Source organism: Myotis daubentonii, chromosome 18 (genome assembly GCF_963259705.1).
Source record: "Myotis daubentonii chromosome 18, mMyoDau2.1, whole genome shotgun sequence".
NCBI lineage: Eukaryota > Metazoa > Chordata > Mammalia > Chiroptera > Vespertilionidae > Myotis > Myotis daubentonii.
Window position 1 is genome coordinate 26342277 of NC_081857.1, and position 26182 is coordinate 26368458.

The window sequence follows — 26182 nt, forward strand, 5'->3', positions numbered from 1 at the left end:
CCAAATTAGGTCAAAGAAGAACTAGTTTCTTTAAAATATAACATGTAGAATTCTGTTTTCTTAAAAATGGTTAATAAGTTAAAAATAAGAGACTTCTCCCACTTACTAAAGATTTGTCGGGATAGACGCCAGCCCTTAGCAGAGAGGCCTTCCAGCTGTCCACGTCCTCCTGCGAATCACAGGCCAGCTCAAGGAAGCGATAGTCTTTGTATACATTCCTGGAGTTAAAAAAAGACCATGCTTTTAGTTCTGAACCAAATTCAGAATGATTTTTTTCTATTACTGCAGACAGTGATTCAAATGGCAGACCAAATGGTTGGCTCAGTCCCTGGAAGGAAAAAACACAGACGAATTCGTTTTATTTAAAATAATTAGCGAATTCCTATATGTACGTATTCTATAATTTTTTAAAAAGCTAGCCATTAAAGGATTCAGTTATTTGTACTGCTGAGCAAGAAGTTAAAAAAAATCCGAACGCTCCCAATGGGATGAAATGGGTGCCCATGGAGGAGAGGTGCTCTGAGGGGGAAGCATTTGCTGTTGCCTGGTAATCAGATTAATTTTCTGAGACTATTTTACAAGTCGGAGTGACTCATAGAAGTTTACATTGCACAGCAGTAATCTAACATACCAAAAATACTATGCTAGATTTAACAACACAGAAGTGATCAATATTGTGAAAAGGAGAGAATGTTAACCAGTGTCTATCAAGTGCATATTTGTAACTGGGGCAATACTATAATTTTATCTTCCTTTTCCTAATAATAAAAAAAATACAAAAGATATAATAAATGCCCATTAAAAAAATCTGGGAACTAGATAAAAGTAAAAATTGGGACAATCATCCTGTTTTCACTGTTTACAGATAAACTTATTTCTTATACTCTTGTTCTCTGCATTTTTCACACAGTTAAGTTTTTATCTCCATTTCTATCAACTTGGTGTTCTTTGTCAGTTACTATTATATCACAGTCATCTACTTATGCAATTACATCTTTATAAACATCCAATTATAATGACAATATTAATTATTATAAATATATGGTAATTTACTTAATCTCCTCCTAATATTATACAGGTAATTTTCTATATTTTGCAATAATAAATAATGCTTAAAAGAATATTTTTACCCATAAGCCTTTGTCACATTGATTATTAATTTCTGAGAATAGATTCCTAGAAATGGAGTTACAGGATCAAAGTTATGGTCATTTTTTAAGATACTGATATGCATTTCAATCACCTTTCCAGAAAAAAAAAATACCCCAATTTAGACAGATACTAGCAGTGTATAAGATTAACAATCTTTTTCTCTTCTTCTTCTTTTTCATTCATGCCTGCAAATCTCAATTTACACCTGAACCCAGATGGTTCATACACTTGTATCTCCTGTCCAGATCTGCACCAGATTCATGCTGCCTACAGACTTCTCCACTTGAGTATCTCAAAGGCCCCTTGACATGTATGATTGAATTGCACACTGGTGTTCCCATTTCACAGAGCAGCAGTGTAATCAGAGATTTTGGGTGGTATCTTTGCCACCTTTCACTCTTTCATACTCCTCTCCCATTTTACCACTTAAATTTTTATTGCCGGTATATTGACAACCATCGTATTTTCACCTCCTCAGTGGTCTCCAAGCATCAAATCTGTTCTCACTGAATCCTCATCATGTCCTGAAAATGTGAGTAGATATTTTCATCCCTCTGTAAAACACGCTAATTGCTACCTGGGTTTAGGAAAAGGCCACACTCCCTATGCTGCCTGCTTACAGAGCCCTGTGTGGTCTGGCCAACACCTCCTTCCTCTTCAGCTTCTTCTCACACTCAGCTCTCCTCCTCTCTGCTGCAGCCACACTGGCCTACTTTTACCTTCTCCAATGGGCCATGCTTGCTCCCAAGGTCTCTGAATATACTGCTCTCTCGGCCTGCAGCTCTCTTGCCTCCCCTTGTTACACAGTTAACTCCTACTGTTGCCTGGGAATCTCAGCTCCGTCATCACATCCTCAGACACTACTTCCCTGACACCCCTGCAGGTCAGCTCCTCTTTCATAAATACTTCTATTTCATATTTCCCTTTCCTTCGTAGCACTGATCACAGTTGGTGATTTTGATATTATGTTTCTTTTTCTTTCTCATTTACTTATGTATTGATTTTGATAATGTCTTCCCAACTAGCCCATAAAAAACATGAGGGCAAAGACTGTATCATTTTTATGCTCATCATTCTATTCCCCAGGAGACTTGGGATGTTTTAATCATGTTTATTTTTTGCCATAGCTATATACTTGGATTTAGTTTTGTCATTTTGTTGTTTTTTTTTTTTATATTTTATTGATTTTTTACAGAGAGGAAGGGAGAGAGATAGAGAGTTAGAAACATCGATGAGAGAGGAACATCGATCAGCTGCCTCCTGCACATCTCCTACTGGGGATGTGCCCGCAACCCAGGTACATGCCCTTGACTGAAATCGAACCTGGGACCTTTCAGTCCGCAGGCCGACACTCTATCCACTGAGCCAAACCGGTTTCGGCAAGTTTTGTCATTTTGAAAACATTTTATAATACTACTGTTTCCTTTGTGTAGGGTGAGAAGTAAATTACCTTTTTGGCTTCTATATATTTTTTTAGCAGTCTCAGTTCTACAGTAAATGATTATTTTTAAGTTTTCTAAATCATTCTTTAGTTCATTTTTGTATATATGAAATTCAGAAACAAAACAATAATTCTTGACTTATTAAAGAATTGAGAAGCTTTTTATTTTCCTCTACTTTATCTCATAATTGCTAATCTATCTAGAAATACTGACCTAGAAGATTATTTCTTAATTCTTGTTTTCACATCTCTTTACGGGTCTCTTTTTATCTTTTCCTTTTAATAAGTTTGCGCTCACTGTTGTTCCACTTAAGCAATTACTTAGCTGGAACTCTATATTTAACTTGAATAAATATTTATTATCAGGCATTTTGCACCTGGACTTTCCCATTTGTAATTATTACTTGGGTTTATACTTTGAATTGGTCCCAAATAAAATTGCTATCTGGGTTTCTGGTGGGCGCCATATCCACATTTCTCACACTGATTCAGTGAGGAAATATAGAAGTTTCTTTTTGCTGTCTTCCTGTTTAGCCCATTTTCCTTACTCAAGGTAAAGTATGCACTAGTCACTTATAGAATTTCAACCTAGTTCACTCCATGAATCTTGTAAAAAGCTGATTGATATTTCTAGGGCTTTTGAGACTCTCCCTCTCTGTTGCCAAGATTTCTTAGATATGACAATGGAGGGTGAAGAGCAAAAGAAGACCTTCTAATTTTTCACCATCTTAAAAAAAATCATCTCATTTAATCTTCATAGCAATCCTGAAAAGTTGGTAAGAGAGCTGTTTGTCAGCTGAAGAAACTGAGATTCAGGGGGATTAGATAGGTGACTTTCCCAGGATCACATAGCTAACAAATGGCACAAACTGGGCCTACCACAGGCTGTGGCTTCCTTAAAACAAAAACTTGTTGAATGAATGAATGAACAAAAGAACTATGGAATTAACTTGGACTATGTTTATTTTTAAAACCACCTTTTTTCATTTCTGATTGAATCCTTAACTTTCTACAGAAAACTAAGATAAAAAAAAGTTTAAGGAGATGAACCACAATAAACAGAATTTGTCATTTTAATGAAAAGTGGGGCATATTTAATGAAAGTGTACTCTCCAAGTACGAAAGTTTTATTTTTGGAAAGTCTGAAAGATTCTATCTCTGCTACAGAGCAGAAAGGGTAATGGATTATCTTACAATATATTATCATGACAAAATGAAAATCCATCAGTTTTTAACTATCTAATTACCTCTGTACCAGAGCGTTTAGCTACCATTTAGGTTTCCATTCAAGGCATTTCCACTGCACAGCACAAGTTCCTTTAAGATGTAAAGGTACAGGGAGGGCAAAGCTGGCCAAAGGCCACAGAGCCCTTGGCCAGCTGGACAGCACGCACAGCAGAAAGGGTACAAACTTTCCACATTCTCTTAGCAGATCTGAAGAATCCAGCTTTGGCCCTTTCTCACTGACCTTTCTCCAGAGTATTTTCTTTCAGGGGCTCTTCACATGGAAAATCTTGATTTTTTTTTTCCCCCCTCAAAGGATAGCCAAATTCTTGAGAGGGAAAATAATTATCTGGTTGAAACATTAGAAGAGGGTCAAAGACTTCTGGTGGCTTTGGCTGCTTCATTTATACCCATTTTTTGAAGCTTCATCTCAGGCTGTGTCTAGACAGCCAAGCAGAGCTGGATACAGGGTCTGAAACACTGAACCGAGCTGATTTACGGGAAGCCTCATAAATTCTGTGGATGCAGCTTCCAGGTTCTCACCACATGCTGTAGCCGTATAGATAACCCACAGCAATTTGTACTGACTGCATTTTTTTGTTTAGTCTATTTCAGCTGCAATCATGCAGATAGGAGCTTCTGAATGATTTCACTATGAAATCAAGTTGAACTATGTGTTTTACAGTTTGAAAAAATAAAAGTCACCTCAACATTAAAAAGGAGCAGGCGATTTCATCCCATGCATAAAGGGCTTCTAAGTGCTACCTGGAAGAGAATATGACCACACAATGAGCCCATGTTTTGATAATACATATAACTTTCAGTCATGTATCATAAGAATGACTTTGGATGTTAAAAATGTGAAGTTTAATTTCCTTACCTATGATAGCTCTTCAAGCATTGGAGACCAGATACTATATGCTCCCCAAGTCCTCAAGTCTCTAAGCCAACCCTTCTGCCAATTTTTTCAGATGTTTCTAATATGAAGAGGTATCTAGATAACACAGCATCCTTCTTGCCATCCCAGGAATTTGTTCTATTTTAAAAGGATTTTCTAAAAATGAGATGCCAGCAACTGATCACAAACCTCTAGCTACAGTATTATCCAGATGCGAGACAGAAGTTTGGTGGAATTCTTACCTGCATTCTAGTAAACTTTTACTAATGTAAGTTAAGTAAAATGTAGTAGACTATGGTAAAGACCATGAACACCTGTTGAAATCCAGGTTGTGCCATTTATTATCTTAGATGACACTGGGTAAGGCAACCTCTCTGAATTTGTTTCCTCATCTATAAAATGGGGAGAGTAACAGTATCCACCTCAGGCTTACTGTAAGGTTAGATGTGTAAAGAGCATTGCTTAATACCACGCCCAGCCTCAGGTAAATATACAAGTAAAATGTACAAACTACAACAATTATTATTATGCATTATTCTCACTGCCTTTAGGTCCTTTGCACCTCCCTCCTATAAAACCAGACCTCTCCTGTACTGATAGGTCATTGCCAAAGGGACGAGATTCTTTTACCTGTTGATTTGATATTCAATCTTTGATATTTCCTTTTCTTGACATAGTGAAGAGCCCACCCAAAGAGAATAACAATTTTAAATAAAACATCTTAATTTTTAGCAAAAATTATTTTAAAATTCAAGAGTATTGCAAAACACATTTACTGTAAGTGCAGCTGCGGCATCAGCTGAGTCACCACCAGGCCCGACTCTCTCTGGCTGCCAATGGCCACCGAGCCAGGCCTGTGTCAGCATTCATCCCAGTCACCTGGAAGAGCTGAAAAGATGAGTTTGGTTATTAACTGTGGGGTCTTATTTATGATGAAAAAGATCCAGGTTACAGCGGAAGTGGTGGAGATTCTTTCAATATAGAATATTTCATGTAGAAATATTCTTGCTCACACTCAAATGCTCAATCTGATGTCACATAAATTAAGAAGGCAATCTCAATAAAAAAAGGCAAGTCTGGAGTGAATCGCTAGTGGGAACTTGATCTCCTGGCTTCCTGAAGGGTCTAGGGTTCCTAGCCCCTGCCCCCAGACTTCACTGTTTCCTTCCCAAAAGACAAGGAAATTCCACAAATAAGTGAGATCATGTGATATTTGTCTTCCTCAGATTGGCTCATTTCACTTAGCATAATATTCTCCAGGTTCACCTATGCTGTCCCAACCTGAGGCATGGAACAAACTGACATACCTCCATGTGGTGGTGGGGGTATGAGAAGAGATACATCAAAGAACTTATATACTTACTAGAGGCCCGGTGCACGAAATTCGTGCACTGGAAGGGGGGGGGGTTTCCTCAGCCCAGCCTGCACCCTCTCGCAATCCGAGACCCCTCAGGGGATGTCGGACTGCCGGTTTAGGCCTGATCATCAGGCCTAAACTGGCAGTCGGACATCCCCCTCGCAATCCGGGACTGCTGCCTCCTAACCACTCACCTGTCTGCCTGCCTGATTGCCCTAACCACTCGCCTGCCTGCCTCATCACCCCTAACCACTCTGCCTGCCTCATTGCCCCTAACCCCTCTGCCTGCCTCATTGCCCCTGTCTTTACCTGCCTGCCTCATCGCACCTAACCCCTCTGCCTGCCTGCCTGCCTGCCTAATCGCCCCTAACCCCTCTGCCTGCCTGCCTGATCACATCTAATTGCTCGCCTGCGTGCCTGATCACCCCTAACTGCCTCTGCCTTGGCCCTCACCACCATGGCTTCGTCTGTAAGGACGTCCGAAATGATGTCCAGAAGGTCATTTGGCTGTCCAGTCTAATTAGCATATTACGCTTTTATTATTATAAATATGCATAGCCCATGGACACAGGCAATAGGGTGGTGAAGACTCGGGGGTCGGGAGGTAGGAGCTGGAAGGAAAGGGGTAAGGGAGGGGTAATGGGAGAGATCTGTAACACTACCAATGATAAAAAATATATATTAAGAAATAGTAAAGTAATAAGTTAAATGTTAAAGTACAAAGACTAGTGATTAAATGGTGGAATGTGCATTCTCATTGCCCTCATTTGCCAAAAAAAAAAAGAAAAAGAGAGAGAGAGAGAGCGCAACTAGGAGAACTGACTGATTTGATTGGTGTGTTATAAAGGAGAAATTGAGCAAGCTCGTGCCTGGAGGACACATGTGTTTCTCTTCCATTCCAAGATGCCCTGGTGAGCTCCCCTGTGGAGGAGGCCTGTGGATGCTCCGCTGTGGCTGTGACTGCAGGGGGCTGAAATATTAGGGAGATATTTGGCTGCAGATCTAGGCCCATTTGTTTTACACTTTATCTGTTTGTCTCCTGTGCTTCTAAAAACAGCAACAACAAATTTTAACTGGAGGGGGGGAAGGAAAGGGTGTGATTTATTGACCCCCTAAAACTCCAACAGTGAGGGCTGGCTTTGAAGAGAGGTTAATGGTTTGGGCTGCAGATGGGTTAGACAGGAAGTGCCGGAGGCCTTCTGAGTGGAAATGCCCAGTGGGCAGCTGGAGCTGTGGGACTGGTGTCTCAGCATCATAAATAATAACCACATATATGCGGCTGTGAGGCTGGGGGCCATGGAAACTTGTTTATTTTCTTTTAATACAGCTTATTAGCTTCATTAAGTGTTCTCCCATAGGAGGACAAGCCAAACAGCCACAGGTCATGTGTCTAGTAGTACTTGGGCATAACCAATAGCAGGCAAATTAGTCAACATTACAATATCCCTTGAAAAAGCTATTGTTGCAATCTGAACTTCATTTAGCCCAAAGCAATGAAAGCCTTCAGACAGGAATAAAAAAACAACACAAAAAAGGCAACTTGGGAGGAAAGCAGGGAGAGAACCACAGCTATTCTCAGTCTGTCTCCATTATTAGGTCAGAAGAGGTTGTGGTAAAGATCTGCTCCAGCTCAGCATTTCTGAAATCCAGGGAGTAGACCCAGAGTGGCAGGGCCTCCACGCCAAGCCCTATCGCGTGCTAGGAAAGGTACCGGCTGTCAGTACCAGCCCAGCCTCTTTCCCTTTAGCAGTTAGTTCTCAAGAATCACCTTGGGTGGGATCTTTCTTTTGTGTTAATGACTGACCAATGATAATCTCTATATGTAAAAGGCTAATATGCAAAGTGTCCCCTCGGGAGTTCGACTGGGAGACTGGGAGTTCAATTGCTCACTATGATGTGCGCTGACCACCAGGGAGCAGTGCAGAATGAAGGAAGGCCCCAGCCGGCAGCCGGAAGGCCCCTGATTGCCAGCCAGGCCTAGGGACCCTACCCGTGCACGAATTTCATTCACCGGGCCTCTAGTTATATAAATTCTTTAAACATTCATTTTTTTTTAACGTTTTAAAGAACTAGATTTATGAGGAATTATCAACACAGGAGAAGCAAGATCTAATTCCAGACAGCACAGTCACATTATGGATTAAGCCGAAAAAAGTTTGTGACAAAATATGGAGAAATTGGGTTTCTTTTGCCCCCCAAATACCTGGAGAAAGGTTGATGGGAAATCTTAGAGCCTGGGTGAAGGTGAAGTTATCTGTATAAGTTTTTCAGTATTGAGGAGAACAGGGCAGAGGAATATTCTAGAAGGGTAAGAGGGACTGGCATGTCATGATAGCAATGGTTTTCCATAATGGCTCCCCACAAAATGAGCCTATCAAATTATTTCAAATCATTACCTGTCACCATTATTATCATTCTTTTAACCCTGTCAAGTTATATCAAAGTCATTCCTAGAACTCAGTTTGGAAGGTTCTGTATGAGTTGTGATCACATGGAGAAACAGCCTTCATGCCACTGCTCCCAACAACAAGATGTCCTGGGTGCATCAGGACATCTGGGCTGCTCTGTGAATAGGGCTGCTTATGACGGGTGCTGATCCCTGCCCCTCCCGGTCACCAGCACCACCTCCATTTAGGCTCCACTCAGTGAGACCAGGACTGGGGAGGGAAGCATATAACCAGAAGCATAAAATTGTTTAAGGCCCCAGATCTGTTCACACACATCAGTCTCTTTGTGTCAAAAAGAAAAAATCTGGAAGCTTGGCTATTCAGTGACTTGTCTGAGGGGACCATTTTAGGTACACCCACAGTTTTCAGCATAAATGGGTATAATTGAATCGTCAAAGAAAATAAACCATATTTTTTTTAAAAAAAACAAACACTTCAATTGACAACCTGTGTCTTGTGTGAGTGATATTTATGCAGAAGTTGGTGATGATGATACTGATAACGGTGATGGTGGTAGTGGCAACAGTGCTATGGCCAGGGATCCCATGGCACACCCTCTCATCCTTCAGACTCTGTCTGGCACTGTTGCCTTTGTCCACCACCTTCTTCAACCCCTGGTACATGTCTACTCATTCTTACAGCCTTGACTCAGACATTCCCCAGGCAGCATTAATTGCACAAGTTTTTCTCTCCTCTGTGCTTCCTTAATGCCTTAGTTATCTATCCTGTGAGTTGAACTACAACTACCTTTTACTTATGGAATTTATAATTCCAAGAGGTAGTAAAAGTATACACAATGCCAGAGCTGATTTACATAAAATCATGGGCCAGAGACCCCATAATGGACTAATGAAAATAGTAGAGATTTTGATATACATCTTCAAACTCAGAGTTTCTATCAAGGAAAACTTCCATGCCAGGTGTCTTCATAGAAAAAAATGGAAGGATGGATGAATGATGTGTCTGGTTACATGACATGTCATTCTGTATAATGGTTATCATGACATTGATTTATTTGCTTAATAAACATTTGTTGAGGAACTATGTGACAGGTATGGTGCTAAGCCCTGAGGGACACATGATATCCTGGCCCAATGCACAAAAATCTATGATGAACAGAATGCTGAGAAACCAACAATCATTTATTTAGATTCATTTAGATACCAAGTAAATCCCAATACCCCAAAGACATTTCCCTCTTCCCCCTTAACAATAAAACAAAAAACAGACATCTGTTTTATTCCAGTCAGTTTTGTCATTTTAACAATTACTCAAAAGACTGAAAATAATGCATAACCCAGATAAAGGAAATCTTTACAAAGCTCCTAGCGGTTTTTAAAATTTGCTGTTTAAAATGGATACTACAAAGGCATTTTGGACCAGACAGCTGTTTCAAAGAACAATGATTTCATGTCCTAAGACTAACTTTAAAATTGAGATGTCTTTGCCTTCCAGGAAAACTCAGCAGCTGTGGAGATTATTTCACTTCTCTTTCTTTCACATTCTACTGGATTTAATTTTAAGGGGAAAAAAAGATATAAAGAAGAAAATTGCATGCAACACAGAACAAAACCTATTGCAAAACAAGCAATTCCACATTTTTAACCACAACGAAAACACAAAGCCGACCCCAAATCTCTTTTTAACTGAGGAAGGAGACAATACAGCCCTTTTGGGGGAAATTTACCTCTTTCCTTGCGAAACTTAGAAATGATCCCTAAATCTCAATACTATCAAGGTAAACTTGGTTTTCTATAGGACTAGAAACAACCAGACTGCTTCAGAGAATGATAATGGAGAATCAGTCACAAAGAATATGAGTCATTGTTGCCTGTACTCTTCATTGGTCAAGTCCTGCCAATCACTGTGCCCAGTTCTGGAATCCAACTAAAGCGATGGGTCATCCTTGGGGGAGTGGAGAGAGCCTCCAAAGTGATTGAGGAGGAGATGGATAGGGTTAAAGGCCAGGGGACAATGTTCTCAAGATGAAACTAGAAGGCAGAGCACTGCTAGCAGCAATCTGAAACTCCCTGAACGTTAGGCCATGCCACAAAGGAAAACACTGAGATGAAACTGTCAGTGTGGCATGGAGATATCAGAAAGAATCTCTGGTAATGCAAATGAGCCTCTGAGAATCAGGCCTCCCTCGGTGATTCCAAGGACCTAAGGTGGATGGTACCTAGGGAGGAAGAAGCTCAGAGCGAACAGGTGTGGTTGACGCCATGCTGCTGGAGCTGTGTGGGCATAACAGGTCTGACCCAAAGGTGAGGCCTGGAGCATGAGAAGCTGGAGGACTGGTTGTCCTTTTCTTCTCCCTCCATATGAGGGACACGTGTTGGCTTCCACTGGGGATACAGGGACCAAAGAATAATAATGAACTTATCTGCAATAAAGCTTCTGAGACTACCTCCAAGGAGAGTTAAGCCTATCATCCCAGGGGTCTAACAATGGATGCTTCCTGATAAAGCCAGAGTGACTTTTAACTATGTTTTGTAGGTGAACAGTTACATCTGTCCCAGATATCCTTATCCTTATCCCGTAGCAAAACTTTCTCCAACCAGTCATGCTTCTGGGAGTTTCATTCTTGAGAATCTCGAGAGCTGTAGGTTTCTACAGGAGTCAGCGAGATGTGACAAGAAGAGCAGAGACACTGGAATCAGATACAGAAGTTCAAACTCTGGAACTTGTTAATGACATGTTAGTTTTGTGACATTGGGCTAAATTACTCAAGTTTTCGTAGACTCGGTTTTCTGTTGATACCTGAGAACAGCACCTTCTAAGAGGGGTTTTAAGGGTTTGAACTAATGTATGCAAAGTATTTAGCATGGTGCTTGGTAGTAGTTATTATTAAAGTTCAAATGTTCCTGGAAAAGCTATTAGCTCACAAAGCAACTTCCAAATGATGTAACCAACTGAGAAAATAAGACTAAAGAAGGAGGAGGACAGAAGGAGGTAAGGATGAGCGATGGACAAGATCGTTGGCAAACTGCATAGCCCTGCCCTGAGCTTGGTAAAAACTCTGGGATCAACCATCATTGAGGCAACTATAACAGACTTCCGTCTTGCTCATATATTTGAGATGTGGTCTTACCTAGAGGTAAAACATGTTTGGTCCCTTTTAATTCCAATGTTTTATCATCCCAGTATTTCAGAGCAAATAAATGGGATGATCAAAAAGTAAGATTTTTCAAAGTGTCACTGAGAAAGAAACAAGTGCCATACCTTCACAGAAGGAAATACTTGAGAACATAACTATAAGTTATGGAGTTGGGTCTGCAAAGCAGCTTGACTCATTTATAAAAGAATACTAAGGTCAAGCTTGTTAATGTATATTAAGTATAATAGCGCTTTAAAAAGTACTGTACTTCAACACTTTGGACTCTAAGTCACTTTGTAGGGGCCAAGAGCTGACCCGGGTGATGTCACCTTAGCTCAGCTAGAAGTGTGTGAGACATGCTTGTATTGAGGAAAGCAGGGATGCTGGCTCACAAGCTACCTAACCTCTGTTACAGGTACCATTTTCCTGGCACTTCTCTTCTTGACATTTTCATTATGATGATTAATTTGTGGACCATGGAGAAAAGAAACCAATTTCAAGTGGATGGCTCATCTGGAACTCTGTCACTTTATCATATTGGGACAATCCAGGTTTCTCCCCTCCATCTCACCTCACCCCCTTTCAGTTTCCAGGTGGCCCATCAGAAATATATTCCTCTCCACACCACTGTCACTTCTTTCTAACAATCTGAAGAAGTTCTTTGTCCAACCATGTTAAGACCAGCTTCAAAATGTCCCGTAATTCAGTTTTGCTAACACCTCTTTCCTCGTCAACACACATGCAGAATATCTTATCATATTCAGTTTTTATAATTTCCAGTTACACAAAGTCTCTTTCCAGCAAAGCGAAACGCTGTTCCTTGGACACAATTTCCTGTCTTTGGCCACAACTTCCCATACTCCACTCTTCATATGTGGAACTCCAGTTCATTAACAACAACGTTTCTAGATAAGTTCATGATGCTTGGCTTGAGTTACTCCTCTCATCTCTCATTCTCTGTGTGTCCAACTTGGACACTACTAATTTTTATAATTTTGAATTTAGTCCCCTCCTTATAAGCTTGTCCTGAACATTTTTTTGTTCCCTCCTGGCATCTCTTTTGAATGGCTTCCTAAATGTCTAACACAATAAATTAATATATGTAACAATGAATTGTAAAGTAGAAAGTTCTATATAATTATTCCAGACCTTTTTTTATATCTTCACAGAACATACAGTTACCATTAAATAAATGATGACTGGAGCTTAAGACTGAGGAAGAATATTCACTGAGTAGCAAGCTCAAGGATATTAATAAGTAACAGCAAAACTCATTCACTCACGCACACATTCCTGAACAACTGCTACCTGCCAGACTCTATACTGGGCACTGAGGATGGAGCCGTGAATAGATGAGATCAAATTCTTTTCTTCACAGAACTTAAACGCAAATGAGGAAGACAGAAGACAAAGAAAACATTAATAAACATATCAAAAAGCAGTAAGTTTTATGGACGAAACAGAGCAAGAGAAGGAAACAGAATGATGGAAGTGCCTTTAGAGAAGATAGTCAGAAAATGCAGTGGTAACATTTGAAAAGAGACGAATCAAAGAGGGCGTGTGACTCGTGAGAATCTCCAGGGAAAGGACATTCCTGGACGATGCCAAGGCCCTCCCTCAGACAGGAACCAGCTCAACAGCATCCAGAAACAGTAAGGAGGCCAGTATGACTGGAGCCGGGTGAGCTGGGGGATAGCGGCCGGAAGTGAGTTCAGAGCACCAGCCAGAAGCCAATCAGGTAGGGCCTCCGAGACCATGATAAGAAGCTTGGATTCCCCCCGAGTATGATGAAATAACGCTGCAGGAATTTAAGTAGAAGTGTGTGATAGCATCTGATTTACTGCTCTTGAAATCTCTCTCTTGTGTGAGAACACGCTGAATAGAACGTGTTAGGAACAAAAAGAGACCCACCAAGGAGGGGGCTGCTGCAGAACCCAGGCCTGAGGGGACCGGGCTGGGGTGGGGGTGGCAGATGCAGTAAGAAGTTGAACTCTAGGAAAAGATTCCTATTTTCCAGAAGAAATGGTTGTAGAAAGTGAGGATATGAGAGGGATCAAGGGTGATGCCGAAATTTCTGGCATGAGTGAGCAGCTGGGAGGTTGAAGGGGGTCAGTTCTAAATTGGGCTTGGCAGGTAGGAGACTTGAGAAGTTTGAATGTAATGTTCTAAGTCAGTGGTCGGCAAGCTGCGGCTCGCGAGCCACATGCGGCTCTTTGGCTCCTTGAGTGTGGCTCTTTCACAAAATATCACGGGCGGGCGTGCATGTACAGTGTGATTGAAACTTCGTGGCCCATGCGCAGAAGTTGGTATTTTGTGGAAGAGCCACACTCAAGGGGCCAAAGAGCCGCATGTGGCTCGTGAGCCACAGTTTGCTGACCACTGTTCTAGGTTATAAAATGTCATCATTCTGTATAAAAGCAAGACACTTTCTATTATTGATGGTGTCTGCTTGAGGACACCAACACACTCCCTGAGTACTTTCAAGGAGGAGTCTGCACAGACTCCTAAGTCCATTTTCACTTGCTAAACTTAACCAGATACCAAGAGTCTTAGATAGAGTTTGGATCATTTTCCTCCAAAGACATGACACCTCATGTTTTCCCACATGGCAATTAGTCTGCCATTTCCTGCTGGCTACAAAAGCCCTGTGAGAGCTGAAGATTGTGAAACCTTCTGGAGATCTTTTGATGGCCCAGGGGAGACGGATCTGCAAGATCTGAGTTTTTGCAATGCATTTCTGGCTATTTATACAGATGTCGTGACTGGTTTGCAAATCGGGAAGCGAGGAAATTAGGATGCTGGAAATCTCAATTATTTTACTATACCATTGACAGAAATATCCATTTCTTCTCAATACACTCTGAGAGTCGTAAGTGCAGAGAACAAGGACCACTTTTGTTTCCTTAGCCCCTACCAAAGAGCCAGCACATAATAGGTGCTCGATAAAGTACTTATATGTTAGGTAACTTCTACCCTCAATTTACTTCCTTGAAGAAAGTTTCCTAGCCACATTAAAAAACAAACTCAGTTCCACAATCATTCAGTTTTGCTAATAAACTTTACAGTAAAACTTTGCTAATGACTATTTGGAAACTTAAATATGTAGTTATCTTATCCCTTGATTATTCTACTTAACCACCCAAAGAACTCAGAGAATGTAAAGGCATGCTTTCCTCTTAAAGAAACTACCTTAACTCTTGTTGTCTAACTTTTAGTTCTCACACCCTTTATTATAATTCACATCCATTTACCTAGAATGAAAGTGAGAATTTGCATTTCTGATTCTGGAAATACTCTGATTCTCCAATTTATAAAAAGAATCCCAAAGACAAGTTGACAATATCAATAATAAACAGTGATATCACATTTGAGACTGAAAAATTATAATTAACATGAACTCTCATTCATCAAGGATAGTTGAATGGGCCATTATACTAAACATTTTGATTAAATTAGAATATATAATTTATAATGTGCATGTCATTTCTGTATTACAAGATTTAAAATTATAATATAATTCACATATCAGTCTTGCCAAACAAACTCTAATGTTTAATAATACACTTCAGATTTCATCTTATTTAGAGAATATTAGCAAAATAAGCAATCATAAAAACTGTAGAAAAAGTTATATATAAAACAGGTTTTATATAGTTAACTTGGGAGGTACCATAGAGGTCACCTGAGCCAAATTCTTCCATGGGCAGGCCTCTCCTCTCCGACATCATCACAGGTAGGATGGCCCATTTATTCCTTTTAGCCTGGACCATCCCAGTTTATTGCCAGGTATTGTTTCAGCATAATTGTTAATAGTCATTATATTCCTTGTTGATACTAACTCACAGTTCAAAACAAAGCCATTTTCACATGTAGGGCTATCCTTGATGAAGCAGTAAAAATATTAACATTATTACATCTAGACCCCGAGTACACGTCTTTCTACGTTCTGTCACAGAACGGGAGCTCTTCCGCTGCACGCCGAGGTCCCTTCCTTGAGCAAAGGCACCGGTGCCACAGAACAGCAAGCTGCTGTTCCTGGGATGTCTTTTTACTGGAAAGCCTGACTCACAGTCAATTCATGGTGATGAAAACCTGAGTTTAGGGCAGTAATGTTCTCAAAAATAAACAAAACGAGCCTGTCATTTAGAGGAAGACCACTGATGGTATCTGTGACTAGAGATGAAACTTGACCTTAGCATTTTGGAAACCCTGAACCTCCCTCCATGAGCGTGGCAGCTTCCCCCTTCTGAGGAGGCTGGTGGTGCTATCAATGAATGTGACTTTTAAATGCTGTGGCGTGAAATCTGTAAACATTGAGAAGATCTGTATAAATCAGTGAATAATATTTTCCAAATGGCAAATGTATGACGTTACCAAATCACTCATAAGAAAAGATACATTTAAGGTGTATGACAGACCAGTGGATTAGGGGGCAGGATATGCAAAGTTCATTCTTACGATTTCAGATTCCACACTGCAACCAACTTTTTGGAAACTAGCTCTTGTCGAATTTTGGTAAGATGTCAAAGCAGAAAATCCACAATTATCTGAAAAGGCTATTAAAACACTCTTCCCTTCCTAACTACATAGCTCAGTGAGGCCAGATTTTCTTCATTCACTTCAACCAAAACAACATATTGCAACAGACCGAAAGCAGGAGCAGATATGAGAATCCAGCTGTCTTCCATTATGCTGCACATTAAGAGAGATTTGCTCAAATGTAAAAAAATAATGCCACTCTTCTCTCTGATATTTTTAAAAAATGTTTTTCCAAAGCATGTATTTATGTGAATACAAAATAGATTTATTATCATTTTTAAATGATTTAACAACTTAATTTTTTAAAATTCTTTGTTTTTTAATTTCTAACAATATATATAATTGGTGGTATGCTGATAACTATTTAACGACTAGCTTTCCAGAAAAGAAAAGAAAAGCTGTGGTTTGTAGCATTTGCCAATTTCCATGGTATAAATACTCGCATTATAGCCAATTTTAAGCAACAACATGAAGTCAACTGGCTCACAGAATTCCCAGTATAATCCACACACTCCATATAAACAAAAGCCCTTTGAAATCTTCAAGAATTTTTAAGAGTGGAAAGGGGTCTCAGACCAAAGACTTGAGAGCCATTAGTACAGATCTCAGATGGCCCATTTATTTTAAAATTCACAATGTAGTCATCAAAACAAATATTTTACCTTAGTGCACTGACAGAGTAACCAAGTGGCGAGCATTGATCTGTTTTCTAAAGCGAACTCATGCAGTGGTTGGCAAACTGCGGTTTGCAAGCCACATGCGGCTCTTTGGCCCCTTGAGTGTGGCTCTTCCACAAAATACCACCTGCGGGCGCACACGTACAGTGTGACTGAAACTTTGTGGCCCACGCGCAGAAGTCAGTATTTTGTGGAAGAGCCACACTCAAGAGGCCAAAGAGCCGCATGTGGCTCGGAGCCGCAGTATGCCAACCACTGCTCTAGAGCACTGAAACACGTTCGGGCTGATATCTAGAAGAATGGCATGGCCCAGCACATGTGCTCTGGCCTGGAAGAGATTTCCGGGTATGGAGGGAGGTGAGGCTAAGGCACACCCGGAGCTGGGGACAGTCCAAATCATTCTCTGCAATTGCTTTCATTGAAACTATCCCTTTATAGAACAGTATTTCCCTCAGATTGTAAGAAAGAAACATAGGCAGGCCCAACATTAGAAAAAGGAGAGAAAAGGTCGCTTAGTCAGGCTCTGCAAATGTTTTCTTTAGGAAAGCATGCATCTGCTCAGAGTTCGAGGCGGTGTGACTAACAGTTTCTACTAAGGCGTGTGCCATGTTGTTCCCTGTACCAAGGCTGTGTGCGTTCACTAAAATTAATGACACTTGCCTGAAAATAGATTTAATTTTAGTGTCCCTCTCAGTGAGACAGATTGAAGTAGAATCATATAATTTATATTCAAGATGTATAATTAATTCCTTCACAATACATTCTTGCAGTAGGTAGTCACTAAGGACATTCTTTACAGGTAAGTTGGCTTCACAGTAAATCAAGTGAGGGAAAATAAAAATATATTGTACATGCAACAGTAGGTCACAGAAACTCCTGAACTATAAGTTGATATTGCAAAAAGGCAGGCTTATATGCTGGAGGGCACTATTCAGGGTATTCAGGGGAGCACAGTGATCTTTGTGTAGCTTTGCATATCCACATGTTACTTTGATTCAAAGCGTTCTTTTTCTAACTCAAGAACGTCTAGGCAAGGTGTCTGATAAATCAGAACAGGATACCATGGCGCTGGTAACAATGGGAACACTGTGTCTGCAGAGGCAGCCACGGATCCATTTCTCATTGTAACTGCACTGAAACAGCAACAGATTTGAATAATAACCCTCTTTGGACTTTTTCTGTTTATTTTCCTATTTGGTGTAAATTTTTTTCTTCAACTTGCAGATTGTTTTACAAGACTGAATAGGACCATCTCTACAAACCTAATGATTCCAATAGTCAGTAAAACATGCCCTTCCTTTTCTTTACTTTTGTTCTTGGGAGGCTTCTAAGACTGTCAGAGAAATGTAAGGTGTTTCAAATTTTCCTTCAGGTAGACCCAGCTAGAGAAACGTTCATATCCCTGCTTGTTCGTTTTTGAAGAGCATTCCCCACAGGTGGCCTATCTGCCTGCTGGCTTTGGCTTGGGTGTGCTGTAACATCCCCAAACCCGCAGCACACTGTCTGAAGCATGGCACACAGCTCCCTTTAATTCTAGTCTTGCCACAAACAAATGGCAAACTCAGTCTTTTAAATAAAGGCCTGAATCTCATTCTTCATTCATTTTCAAAAGTAAAAGTTCATTTTTTAAACAAAAACTAGCTACAGAGTCTTATTTACACACAATTACATGCTCAAAGATATTGGCCCAGTCTCTTTCCATGATCTGTCAGATCTTCTCCTGCAACTTAACTTTTGTCACATCTCTTTTAAAGACTGCATCTTAGAATTGAGCATCTATTTTTTCTGGAGTATGTCTGCAACTAGAGATTGCTCTCCAACCGTCACTGAACACAGTTGGGGCCATTCTGTGGTCCCCAAATGGAGGCACACTTCTGTCCCAAGCCACAGTGTTTGTCTGAAGGAGGCCTTGGGGGAGGGGAGTACCCATCAGCAAATAGTTGTTCTGGGAAGTAGGTGGGGGGGCGGGCAATGTTTTTGTTCTGAAATCCTAGAAGAAAAGTAAACTTGCTGTGAACTTCACACAGTCGTGTCAGGCTCATTCATCAAGACAGCCCTTGGACAGAAACCTCCTGAACACGGGTGGTGCCTTAAACACTGACCCAAATCCCTGCTGGCACTACTCATGGTTTAAGATACGAGTCTAGTTTAAATCCTTGGGAAGAGAGGAACAGATCTAAGCTGCTGAGTCTATTCTACCAAACCGTTTGAAATGCGCAAGGGAGCACAATGCCTAATTCCCCCAGAAAATGCATACGGATTTTACACAGGTGTTTCAAGCGTGAAGAATTTCTCCAAAGCCTCTTAATGACATTTGAAAAAGCTGAAAAGCACCAACTTGCTATTTTATTCCCTCAGAAAAGGCAGAAAGTGTGATCCAAGTAGGGCTTCATACGCCTATTTCATTTCAGAGTTTAACATGAAAACCAGTAAGAGAAGAATTTAAATTGATTGCTTCAAGCCACAGGCATTTCATACCCCAGCAAACTGCGCTGGCTTCCATGAGAATTTATCTTAGCCGTGAAATCAATTGTCACAGACTTAGTTCATAAAAATATTACCAGATCATATTTGATTCCTGTCTTGGTGAGGTTGGTGAGTCAAAAAAATCAACTGGGCAGATGATTTTGGTCCTCCAATCCACCTCTTTCCAGGTCCCTCCTCTCTGGTGTACCTAGGATTTCCTAAGGATGCTATTTCACAACCAGACAGACACTCATAAAGAGAAAATATGCAGCAGGGAGAATTGGTAAACTACTATAAGACACAGGATGGGGTCCATATGATGACAAATGTCTTTGCAGTGAGAGACCACAACAAAGGAATAGAGTGGACACAAAATGCCGGGAGCCGGTCCATCCTTGCTGTTTCAAGGGACCTGGCATATATGGCATACGGTTCTTAATATGTTTGCTCACCTTCTTGGCGCTGTGTTTTAACCAAGGTCACCTCTCCGAGAAAGGTTGAATCCCCAGGTAGGGATTTTCCCCTGAAGTTAGGGAGGGAATAAAACCCCTCAACTAAGTGCCAGGCGGGTAATTAATCCCTTTAACTACGAACAATCATGCTTAAACTACATAATCTTTTCTCCCTGGAATGGAGATAAGAAACGCCCTAACCTTTGTAATAGAGATTGATAGGATTGAATCAACTGGTATAAATACAGTTGTAACAAGACAGAAACACTCAGAACTCAGGAGACAGAATTCAGAACACAGAACTCAGAACACAGAACTCAGAACACAGGGCTTGGAAGACAGGACCAAGAGAGACAGAGCCTAGGCACAGAACCTACACAGAACGTTCTCTAGAGGCAGAAGAACTTCGCTGGAGAGAGCATGCCAGAGGATCCTGGAGAGGGACTGGCCTCGAAGCCTAGAGACAGAGCCTAGCGGGAGAACATAGCAAGGAATCCTGGACTGAACCTGACTACAGAGATTGGCAGGAGAACCTGACTGGAACCTGGACACTGAACCTGACTGGAGAGCCTGCACAGAACCTGGCTGGAGATCCTAAGCAGAACCTCTCTGGAGATCGAGACCAGAACTTGGCTGGAGATCCTGGCTAGGCTGCTGATCAACTGAATGCTGTCCCTGTGTCATTCCTTCTTCGCCGACTCCGTCCACACCTATGGGGACCCCTGGACCTGCTGGGGCTGGACCCCGGCAACAAAAGACAGAGTTCTCTAATTCAAAGATTGGGATATAACAGCTTTCAAAACATAAGGCTCCCTTTTACTGACTTGATAAGCATGTATTCTGATCCAACTCCTGGACAGGGAAAGCACAGGATATACCCTTTTAGGTTTATAGAGGGAAATCAACATCACTGCCCTATTTGGAGCTCACCACCAATAACTGTGCAAGTCCTCAAATCTCTGACCCACGTGAACTTGAGTTCCAGCAGAGCCTGGCCAGTTATGGCTCAGTGGTAGAGTGTTGACCTATGAACCAGGAGGTCACAGTTCATTTCCCAAGCAGGGCACATGCCCAGGTTGCAGGCTCAATTTCCAGTAGGGGGGCGTGCAGGAGGCAACTGATCAATGATTCTTTCTCATCATCGATGTTTCTATCTCTCTCCCTTCCTCTCTGAAATCTCTCTCTCTCTCTCTCTCTCTCTCTCTCTCTCTCTCTCTCTCTCTATATATATATATATATATATATATATATATATATATTTTAATTTTATAAAGAAGACAGACATAGCCTCCTCCTCATGGAAAGCAGTTTAGCAGTAGAGACAAGTATTGATCACATGATTACATTTTAAATTAATTTATTTATCATTCTGTTAAAACTAGAAAGAAGTCCAGGTATTGTTGCTTGGATGCATCGTGTGTTTCTCAGAGCAATATGGCTGACACCTGACTAATATCAGTTGACGTATGGATTCCTCAGGACAATGCATCAGATTGCAGTTGGTCTCCCAGCTAGAAGATTTATATATACATACTGGGAATAAAGAATGGGGAAACCAAACCCTTATATCACCCCTGAAGTTACAGAAAGAGTACAATGAACTAGATAAGTCCATTGAGAGCAATAAAGAGTTTTTACTCTCAAACCGACCTTTTCCCCTCCACGGGCATTCTGAGTCAGAGGGCACTGTAAATGCCGCTACATGGAAAGATGGCCCATGAGAAGACGTAGGATGACGCACCTTTCATTACTCAGCTTGGCATGGAAGACTGGTTACTAACTTAATCTTCATCTGACCAAGAAAATTCTTACTGAGTCCGAGGACTCGGAAGAGAAACAGTTCTCACGCAGTATCTATGAGGCAAGAAGGCATGTCGTCAACATTCTTCTGACAACAGCGGGGTAACATGTTCCAGGTGTCTTGTTTCTGTTCTAAATACGAGATTAATTGCATTGTATTCCTCACAGAAAACTTTTTGTGCCATTTCCTGGTACAAAACTCTACATGTTTTTACTCTACTGAATTTCCCATCAAGGTGAGCCTCTGCCATCCCTCCTCACGGAAGAGAAACTGCTTCCCTTTTGGTGTCGATTTGGCACCCCGCACACCCTAGTGACACAGGACCTTCCAGGCAGGTCTCTGCACGGCACCTACTGCCCCGCATGTTTGTTTAATCAAGCACCTTCCCAAACAACTTCACCTCCAAGCATGTCTTAATATAGAAACAGAGCCATAAAGGTATATAAGTGGAAAACCTGACTCCAATTCCTTCCCAGCTAACAAGTGGAAAAATATGCCACACAACAATGAGCATAAAGAGCCATTCTTTTCAGAATGTCTACGAGTGCACACTAGCTACAGGGCGGCATTATTTGACATTTATTGAGTGTCAGCAATGTGCTGGGGACAAGTGGAGTAGTGGGACATCCTAAAACCCCTCTCTGTAAAAAAAAGGGGGGGGGAGGTAAATTGAAACATTTGGTAATGTTGACAAACCATATCCTGAATTGAAGCTACAGAGCAGCATCAAAGAAAGAATGCCTCATTTTAAAAGAAAACAGAGCTAGACGACCCCAAGGGGTGCTCAGAAAATACCACGTGGCGGCCTACAACACCCCTAGGCAGACTCGGATCTCTGCTGGCTACCAGAGCTGACATACCTTGGACCAAATGGGCCTTAGCATGACCTTAAAAACGAAGGCCTGCCTGGGGAGAGCAAAGACCAGCACAGTGGAGCTATTATCCAGACATGCTTTGACCAGAGAAAACGTGGGGTTTCCAACAAAATCAAATGGAACAAAAACCTGGGGGAACATTTCGGTCTTTGGTTTAGAGCCTGCCACGAAGGGCTTGAGGAACTTTTCATTTAGATTTTCCAAACGATTTGACGATGCAATGGATGTGAGAACAAGGTATTGTAACTTCTCGGCCTCCCCAGATATCTACTCTTACCTGGAGCTTTGTGGGCTAAATCACACCAGGTGTGAAACTCACTTCCCTCAAGCACTGGAGTCACTGCAACTAGTAACAATTCCTTCCATTTATAAAAAAAAAATCTCAGTGCTCAAACACTGTTTAGAAGGGCTCAAAAATCTGGTCACCAGACACATAAAGATCCTATTAATTCACCAGGTCACTGAAGGCTTTTTAAAGAGGGATGTTAAAAGTATCAATTCCCACACACCTGATGATTGGGGACCGCAGAGTACTGTTCCAAACTTTATAGTGGAAAGTTGAAATAGCAACTGAACAAGCGCTTGGGAATAATGCTGTGCCACGGTAGCAAATGGCAATATGGTTTTTCAGGAACTGTAGCAGGGTTATTGGTCAGTTCCCTTTCCACGTCAGGCTTTGCAAATGGGACGAAAAGCCTTCCAAAGAAAACTGTAAGACCTAACAGCAAACTGGAATACTACGTAAGAGGCCTTAAAAAATCTCTTCAATGCTGCTCTTTTAGGAATAATCCCAAGTACAATATTAGGTGGGGTTCCTGCTCCATAGTCAATATCAATGGTTAGAGCTCTGGGTCAGGAGACGCCAGCCCTGGGTTCCAGTTCTGACTCTGCCACTAACTTCTTTTGTGACACGGGGAAGGCATTTAACTGGGATAGGTGCCAACTCCTTAACCTGTGAGGTGAGGAGGACAGATGACATGATCGCTAAGGTCCCAGAGAGCCCTACAAAGCCACAACACTTTATATTAGTATTGGTGCCGGCCCTGATAGTCACACGGGCAATCTTACCCCAAGCCATGCATTCCACGTGGGTCTGCTAAATAACTATAAATAAGTCGTTCTAAAACACCACAATAGAAGACAGGGATGAAGAATACAAAGCAATAGAAACATTTACAAAAACTCTTCTAAATTAACAAAGGAAACATTCATCTAAAGCAGTGGTTCCCACGTGGGACACATGCCCCACAGAGGGGCAATTTGATTTTTAAGGGGGGCAATTCCAGAATGACTTATTAACAGTGATTTTTTTTGCATTTTTATGGTTCTAGGGGCCTCATATACAGTATATAAATATATATTGACATGTTTATGCATTTCAGTTCTCTATTGTATGTTTTGAAACTTTATTTGCTATTTTTTCATATCACTTCATATTGTAATTATTTAACAATTTCTTAGTTATTTCTTCCTCAGTACTTCAACTGTCCTTTTGTTCTTTTATTTTTCTCTTTCATGGATGCCATGTTCTTTGGAAGCTTGTTTAGACCAAGTTAATGGCCTTTTAGGCTTCCTCCACATGAATAAATAATAAGAATTATATGTCATGGGGGGGGGGGCAGTGTTAAGTGGGCCCTGGACAAAAAAAGGTTGGGAACCACTCACTGATCCAAAGGCAAGGGAAGGGAACACATCTGTTCTTATAAGATCTTGTCTCAGCAGAAAGAAAAAAAATTGGAAAATAACCTCAGAATCAATGTAAACAGTGAAAAGGTATCATTAAGTATAGTTGATAGAATTATGCTAAGTATACGGGCCTTTGATAGATGCATGGTTTTCCCTTTATACAGACTATTAAACTTGCAGGAGTAAGTCCAGTTTCAACCTTATGTAAAAAAAAAAAAAAAGAATGCTCATCTTGCTTTTAAAATTAGCTTCTTCTTATCTAAAATTAGATCAGACAGATTAAGCAACACTTCCCACCTTCTTGCTTTGACTAACATTATTCTCTCCTTGGGGTATTTCTATTTTTCTCTCCATCAATGCACATGAAGGCCTAATGAGAGTCACTTTCTATAATGCTAACTATTGCTTGTGGTTAAACCCTATGCTGTCTGTTACTACAGCTTAAAAATACTGGAGTGGAATACACTATCATATAATCTGGCTAAATGTTACCTCAGATTCTATTTCCCACTTGTTTCAGGTATAAGATTCTTTCAACTAGACTATCTTGTCCACATTTTTAATCTCTTCATTGGTTTCCTACATTTTCTGTCTTAAGATCAGTAAAAAAAAAAAAAAAAAATGAATAAGACTCACTAGAGATTACAAATGTTATGCAAAGCAAGATCACATCTTGTATTTCATTTAGAGCACTAACACTGACATGCATGGCTGCTAATGCAGAAATATCTAGTAAATACATTGGAATTATTAACAGAATAAAAAGTTGTGAATTGAAGAATTAGAAAACAGGATAATAATAGCTGTTTTTCTCTAACTGCTTTAAATGTTTATGTTTGTAAACACAAACCAGGCTGACATTCAGGTTCAGTCTGATCGCAACACTTATTTCTAAGGGGAAGTCAGGAACATTGTCTTGTGTTTCAACTACCTAATCATAATGAGAGGTCATTTCATTTCAAAGAAAATAACAGAATGGAAAATTTAGAAACTTTCCTACAGGACATCTAAAATGCTGAAAAACATTATTTTAATAGGTTCTCTCTGAAATGGGAAAAAAAATCCTTAAGAGAGAGAGAGAGAGAGAGAGAGAGAGAGAGAGAGATAAGAAATACATCTTTTGTCACTTTGCCACTGTATGGTGTCAGTTTTAGTAACTAAAAGGCTTGGATCTTAGTGGCTACAAAAGAATAGAAAACAAGATCTTAGGGATTATGTGAGAATCAGGACTCTCCAAAGACCATATATCCTCAGAAAAAAAAATATATTTAAAGAAAAAAAATAATTTGTCCACTGGCTAAGAAAAGATGACAGGCAAATTTTTTTTGGCCTAGTCACAGGTGAAGAGAGTATTATTTAACGGGAAAATAGAGCTAAAAATGTGACCTGAAATGAGGCACAAAGAGATATGTACAAAATAGAGAGTCAAACATATGAAGAACAGGATAAAATGGATGAGGACATGTCTAATAGGAATTCTAGACAGAGAAACAAGAAAGAACAGAGATGAGATAAAAGTTAAAGAGATAATGATATAGATTTTTTTCAGACTCAATTAAAATTATGACTCCTCAGATTTAGGAAACACAATGAATCCCAAGTAGGAAATATAAAACAAAACACACGCTGTATTGAAACTTCAGTATACTAAGGCAAAAAAAGCTCTTAAATTCAACCAGTGAGGAAAAACAGATGATCTATTAAAAGCAGTAATAATTAAACTGTCAGCTAACTTCTCAAAAACAGAACAGAAGCCAGAATGTTGGGAAATAATGACTTCAAAGTATTAGATAGAAGAACCATCGTCCTGTAATTTAATATCCAACTGAAGTGTTATTCAATAATGAGGACAAAATAAAACATTTTCAGGAAAACAAACACCAACCTTAAAGTTACAATTAAATAGTAGCCACTGAAGGGATTCCGAAAGGGTGTACTTTAGTGTGAAGGGGAATGCACCAAAATTAAACACTGGGAACAAAGAAACTGACAAACAAGTTGATAAATCAAAACAACCACTATCCATGTAAATCATTATAATATGGAATAAAGTAGTAAAAATGTGAGGTG

General features: G+C 40.4%; 1 protein-coding gene across 7 annotated transcripts in view; it reads right to left on the reverse strand.

Moving 5' to 3' along the window:
* DNM3 (dynamin 3) overlaps positions 1-26182 on the reverse strand; it is a 372210-nt gene that overhangs the window by 86215 nt on the left and 259813 nt on the right. For all 7 annotated transcript variants that reach the window (XM_059675119.1, XM_059675122.1, XM_059675121.1 and 4 more), the window contains one exon: positions 107-218. In XM_059675119.1, the coding sequence (XP_059531102.1) occupies positions 107-218 (112 nt within the window). The remainder of the gene's footprint in view (positions 1-106; positions 219-26182) is intronic.